Source organism: Propithecus coquereli, unplaced genomic scaffold, assembly GCF_000956105.1.
Source record: "Propithecus coquereli isolate 6110/MARCELLA unplaced genomic scaffold, Pcoq_1.0 Scaffold173, whole genome shotgun sequence".
NCBI classification, from domain to species: Eukaryota; Metazoa; Chordata; class Mammalia; order Primates; family Indriidae; genus Propithecus; species Propithecus coquereli.
Window position 1 is genome coordinate 3259845 of NW_012141969.1, and position 6875 is coordinate 3266719.

General features: G+C 32.7%; 1 protein-coding gene across 2 annotated transcripts in view; it reads right to left on the reverse strand.

Annotated features, from left to right (window-relative positions):
• Positions 1 to 1903: 1903 nt before the first annotated feature.
• The window catches only part of LANCL3 (LanC lantibiotic synthetase component C-like 3 (bacterial)), a 96774-nt gene continuing 91802 nt past the window's right edge, over positions 1904 to 6875 (reverse strand). The window contains exon 5 of one of the 2 annotated variants that reach the window (XM_012642094.1): positions 1904 to 2063. In XM_012642094.1, the coding sequence (XP_012497548.1) occupies positions 1904 to 2063 (160 nt within the window). The remainder of the gene's footprint in view (positions 2064 to 6875) is intronic. The other variant, XM_012642095.1, reaches the window with a different exon arrangement.

The window sequence follows — 6875 nt, forward strand, 5'->3', positions numbered from 1 at the left end:
TAGAAGGCATCTTGTTTAAGGCTTTCCAAGAGGTACTTGCCTATGTATGAAAGAATATCTGGAACCCAATTTGAGAAGTCATATGAAAGCTGCTATTTATATGGCATATGGTTATGTCGGAGGATGTGAAAATGGGACAATAAGCTAAAAAGTTTTATTCTTTTCAAAATCACTTTGTCCTGCTTTATTTTGATGAGTGCAAACATACACAGATTCATAAAATATACAAAGATAGTCCTTACCTTTCTTTGGTCAGACTCTTTGAGAATCTTATGAACGCTAGAGGTCCTCTTCCCCCCGCAAAAAGAGCGCGCACACACACACACACACACACACACACACACACACACACACAAACATACTGGTATATATACATACACACACTAACAGACACACAAATATTTTTAGGCAACAGAGTATTCCCTCACTCCTCCCAAAGTCCAACTATGATTCAAGTTAAGAATTATTGCACTAAAGAATAAGTACTTGGGTTTACATAAGGATAGATATAGAATACATACATATACACACATACACTCGTACATATATGTACATATATCCAAATATTTAATGACTATTTTAATAATTCAGGCTTATGCAGTACATAATTTCCTCCTCAATCTCATATATGAAATTGTCAGTGACCAAGTTCGAAGAAAGGGGTAAACTCTGTTCTGCATATTAAAGTGACAGATGCTCCTACGGTGTTCTGTAAACTACTATTTACCTGAAGCAGTTTTACAACTTCTATGTGTTTATAGCAGGGTAGAATTTGATAGGGTAACTTAGCTTAATGAGTATTGTAGCCAATTTCTAGTGGACTGTGTGTCTTGGTAGGTAAGTTGACCAGCCAGAGAGTTTACTCATCTCTTACTCTAATAGTATAAAATGGAGCAAAAATTCTTTCCACAAACACTGGTTCCTTTCTCACCTTTTGTCTGCCTGTCCCAGGGAACACGGTATTCCATCAAAGGCAGAATGACACGTCTTTGTAGTGGTTACCCTGATCTTTGAAATGAGTGATTTTTACCAGGAGTGTATTTTACAGTTCGGCTAATAGCTTCACAGGAATTGCATACATAAAGGCATTTTAAAAATTACTAACAATAGACAATACACACCTCACACTTTCAGTTGAGAAAAACACTTGACAGCAACACTTGCTGCAGTATTTGCTAGCTTATTAATTTTGCTATTCTAATTAAGCTTAGGAAAGGAAAAGGAACCAGGAAAAGAGATGTTCTAAGGCCTACGGAACCTTCAAATTTTGGTGTTTGAACAAAGGTATGATATGATTTCTTTAAAGTGCCCGGGGTAATGATAAAAATAGAGACTCATATGCAAATATCACTATTCAGTAAAAATCATAAATTTCAATAAGTAAAGGCATAGGACAACCAAGAGTTTCCTTTTATGTCCTTCGGAAACCCGACACTTCATCTCTCCTAGCTGTTTTGAGCTGGGCAATTACTTTAGTTTTTTATTGCCTTTATTTCTGAATTTAGGGGTGGAGGGCACCCACAAATGGTCAAATTCTCTGTCCAGTTATGAAGGTATTAGCATTTTATTGCCATAGTCTTCATTTCAGTTTAGTTTTCTACGACATAACTGAAAAGCAGATCATTTCTCTTTCCCTTTTTCCTCTTATCTCTGGTTTCACATCTATTCCTTGAAATATTAAATCTCTATGGTTTTTAGATGAGTTGTGGTATCTTTATTTTGTTGGTTCTCTCTCAAGTCTGGTATCATATTGCCTTCACCTGCCTGCTGCCTTCCTTCTGGTGGCAATGTTAAGGCTCAGGGTTGTGATACCATTGAATGTGGCTTATGTGGAAACTGCCTCGGTTAGGCTCAGGAAATCACAGGGGACTTGTTGCAGGACTACAGTGGAAGATGGAGCCTTCTAAACAAAGACACTGAAGAGAGGGAATTCAGCCTGATTGGGCTGCAGCAGATCGATCAGAAAGCACACCGTCCCGGAGAAGCCTTCATACAAGCTGTATATACTTTCAAGGACTCGAGAACCAGCCTTGAATTCCTCAGTAAATAAGAATTGAGCAAACCTAAGAGAAGAAGAAGAAAATATGAACAGTTTTAACATGAGCGTTTCCATATTATTGGCCTTGAGTTGCTTCTTCCTCTTCTGCTAAATTAAAGTTTTAACATCATTTTCTTTCAGGAATTATATAATTAAGTATTTTAAGAAAGACTTTTTCTCAGCAAAAGAAAAAAGAGGATCTGTTATATAACAGTGTATATTTCACAATAAATTATGTTGGCAAGCAAATTCAACTATTTTCAGAGTTTGCAAAGCAAAGCGGTTTGGTATTTTCTGAGGATTTCATTCCTTCTGCCATCCAGTAACTAAAAGTAAAACAGACAGATAAATCACCCTACTTTTATTTATCTTGAGTAGAATCAAACTGATATATGACTGTTCCTTTAAAAAAAGTAAATATGCTGTGTTTCTGCAGGCATATTATTTCTGAGCTAGGTATCATTTATACGTGACAGAGAGCAGAGACTGTGAAAATAAATGGGCAAGATTTTATACAATCTGTGCTTTGGGCAAACAAAGGAATAAGATGAATGAGCAAAGGCAAGCAACCTTTTATAATGATGACATCAAATAGCAAACTCAGCTACAAGACAGATTATTTTTAAGACATCCACCTTAAAACTAAATCAAGAGCCTCTAAATTCTCTGTGAAAGACCTTTTTTCTTTTATCTATATTTGCCACAAATCTTATTCAGATTATGTATAATGAGTAACATTTTTATAGTAGTTTACAGCTTTTACAGTGTTGTCACCCGTATCATCTTTTTACTGAGTGGCTCTAGTCATTCCCATCAACAATAAAAATAATCACCAATTCAGAGGCTGAAGTTCACGGCTTGGTAAGGCCTGAGTACTGATACTGCCATAAATTTAGATTACTGCTACCACATAGGAGGTCCAACGAACAGTAATTACTTATTTGATTTTTTTTTTATGGCTCTTGGAATTATTGATGGCAGCTTAAAATAAAGCAGCAGGAAACAGATTGCAATTCTGTGTGGTACAATTTTCTATCAACTGTTTTCCTGAATATGCAATATTTTTAAATGAAATTTTAAATTTTAAATAGTAGAATAGTGATGCATCTTAAGAGCTAATTCAAAATTTGTAATTATATAATGAAATCAGCTTCACGGGGGGTCTTAACCTTTTTAGTGTTACGGATCATTTGGCAGTCTGTACTGTTCATAAAAAAAGTTTTCAAATGCATAAAATAAAATACACAGGATTCAAAAGGAAATCAATTATATTTAAAGCAGAGCTAGCAAAAAATTTTAAAGCCAAATTTGTGATATGATAACATATACTCTTTATCAATACATCAAACAACAAGATATAGCAGTGGGCCTAATAACTGCCAACATTTCTAAGCAGTACCGGGAGTAAAATATATTGTACAATATCTGCAACAAGAGTAATATGACATGAGAATATCTATGACTTTTATTGGTTGCAGAGTCACAGCTATGGCTAATACTTCTGTGACTTATTGTCTACACTCAGAATGGAAGGAAATGCCACATTTCAGTTTGAGATACAATCTTTTCGTCAAACAAGTTCACAAACTCTAGGTTAAGAACCCCTGCTATAGCTGAAAGAACAAGGACTTTGGAGTAGAGATACACAGATTTCATAATTTCATGTTATATGACCTTTTTCAAATTTCTTATTTTGACTTTAAAATGGTAAAGTTTCAGAATTGTACAGTATTATCTGTAAAGATTAAAGATCCAAATATTAGGCTTTGAGCATATAGCAATCATTCAGTAAATGAAAAATATTATTTTTTACATAAATATATAACATAATATTTGTAAAGCAGAGAAAATTGTTCCACCATACCACAAAAGAAATCTACAATTTTGCTTGCCGTTCTTCCAACCTTTTTTCCCCAGGCATTGATTTATTTATTACATTATTACATATTGTTAAAGTATGTACAGTTTGATATCCTGCATTTTTTACTTAAAACAATATGATAAATATTTTCCATGCTTTCCAAAATAGATTCTAAATGACACATAGGAATTTACAATAATACCAGCAATTTCTGAGAGTGGCAGTTTCATTGCATTCTGATCTATATTGTGTCAATATTTCAGAAAAGCTGTTGTTGATATTAAAGTAAAAATGATTATTTCAAAATCTACCCAAAAGGGCAAACATCAAACTAACAAATTTATTTCTCTAAAAAATTTAGTAAAAATAGAAGTTAGAATGGTAATTACAGAACTAAAAAGAATCAAAGACACTGAGAACATTATATATCAAAACCTACCGATTATTACCAAAGCTGAATATAGAAAAAATTCATAGATCTATGAATTAGTATTAATAGAAAGATGGAAGGTTTTCTAATTAAGCATTGTTTAAACTCTAGAACATAACATAATAAATGAAAGTAACAGTAAAAAATAAATGCAGAAAATAATGAATTAATAAGCAAAAACAAAAAGAATTAATAAGCAAAACCAAAAGCCAAGAGCCAGTTCCTTGAAAGAATGAACAAGATAGAAAAAACACTGGTGCATCTGACCAAGAAGGAAAAACATTAGGAACGAGAAAGGGCATACAGCCACAGACATAGACAATTTAAAATATTATAGAACTATACTATTAGAGCTCTATGCCAAAAATTTGAAGATCCATATGAAGTAGATGGTTTTACAGAAATATATTCACTACTAATAAGAAGAAGTAGAAACCCTGAATAACTGAATAAGCATAGAAGAAAATGAAAAAGTTGTCACATATTTTTCTGCAGCCATAAATTCCAGCTATATGTTCAAAGAGTAAAAGATAATGACCAAGTAATATTTATTCCAGGGAGGTACATATTATTTGACACTATTTCAGGAACTGGCAAAATTAGGGAAGCCACCCTAATTTGAGCCATACTATATTTTAACTTTTAATTATAATAAAGTGGCAATTTCAGTACTCTAAGCAATGAATGCAATCTCCGAACAATACTCAGATATTACCTGTACATTTTTAATCTTCTACCTGCTAGTGAGAAATTTAAGTTGTCTGCAGAGCCCTGGAATCCAGAATCTTATAACCAAGACTCTGTAAGCTAGGATTGGCCTGCCAGAAAATAAAGAGGTTGTTCTGATCCTTTTAAATAGACTTTCTAGGGCAGGAGAACCTCTGATGAAATTTATCCCAAAGATGAAATCTTATTAGCCTAGATAAGATCTTTCGCTACATTTGGGAAACAATAGGCCAGGTTTCCACCTAAACACATTAGGGAACCATGAATCAAATATGTTAACAGAATTCCTAAGCAATAGAGCTTCAAATAGAGGATTTACATACGTTAGTATTTTTCTTTCAATGCATACATGCAAATATCATGAAGGACATTTTATGGTTTTTTTAACATTGAATATTTGATAGGTTGGCTTGGGAAGGACTTTCTGAGAAAATGACTTTTGAGTAAAGGTCTGAATAAAATGGGGGTGGTCTAGGAGATATATGTAGGAAGAGAGCATAATAGGTGAAAGGAACTAAAACTCCAATGCCAAAACTCCTCCAATTGAGATGGAGTGTATCTGGCATCCTAATGGAATCACAAGGGAGTCACAGTGGTAGAGAGAACCAGGAGAAGGAAGAATAGGGGATGAGATCAGAGAGGTAATGGCAGGCTAGATCACATAGTACCTTTCATTCATAGAGCAGACTGGCTTTTACTCTGAGTCATATGGGAAGCCATTGGATTACCTTGAATAGAGAGAGTGTCATAATCATACATGAAATACACGGTAAGAAGCAAATAAAAAAAATCATGGTAAAACATAGAAGCATTCCTAGTAAAATCAGCAATAAAAGCCAGGATGTTTACTATCCCTATTATTATTGAAGGTTGTTATGGGGATGTATTGTTATAGGGGACACATGCAAAAAAAAAAAAGTATACACATGAGAAAAGAAGTAATAGGATCATAATTATTTGTAGATGTGTTTGTGTCTATTTAGACAACACAATTAAATCTAATGAAAAAGTAATAGTAAAGAAGCTCATTAAGGCAGCCAGATATATTATTACAATATTTGTAAAAAGTAAGATACTTAAAGCTACAATGCAGATTTATATGAAAAAGTACATCTTAGAAGTAATAAACTACAGTAATATGCATGTTGTAAAAAGCTCTCATAAATACCAGTAATAAATGATCTGAAAATATAATGGAGGAAATGATTTCACTCACAATAAACCTGAAATATAAAATACCTAGAAATAAATTTTACAAGACACAGTCTTCAAAAGATCAAAACTTTACCAAATGACATTTGTTTTAACTTAAATAAATGGAAATGTATACCATGTTCCTCGATGGAAAAACTCAATATTCTAAAGATGTTAACTATCACTGAGTAACCTGTAAATTCAATGAAATTCCAACCAAATTTCTCTAGAATTTTTAAAAAACCTGACAAATTGATTCTAAAATAAAATTGAAAGAATAAATGAGAGACAATAGATAAGAAAAATTAGAAATAAGTGAATAGTGAAATATAGAACTAGATACATTGAATAGAAGAAAGTCAAGAAAGAAACATGTATAGTTATATAAATTCAGTTTATGATAAAATCAGAATTTAAAATTATGGGGGTAACTGGTGAACAAATGCTATTAGAAAATTTTATTTTTCATTAAACAAAGACAGTTACCCATCTGATATCATTAGAAAAAGTAAGTTCTAGCTGGATCAAAAATTTAAATGTTAAAATAAAATCATAAATGTACTAAAAGTCATTGTAATTTAATCTTTTTGTAATCTTGGAGTAGGAAAGGTCTTTTTAAGTATAAC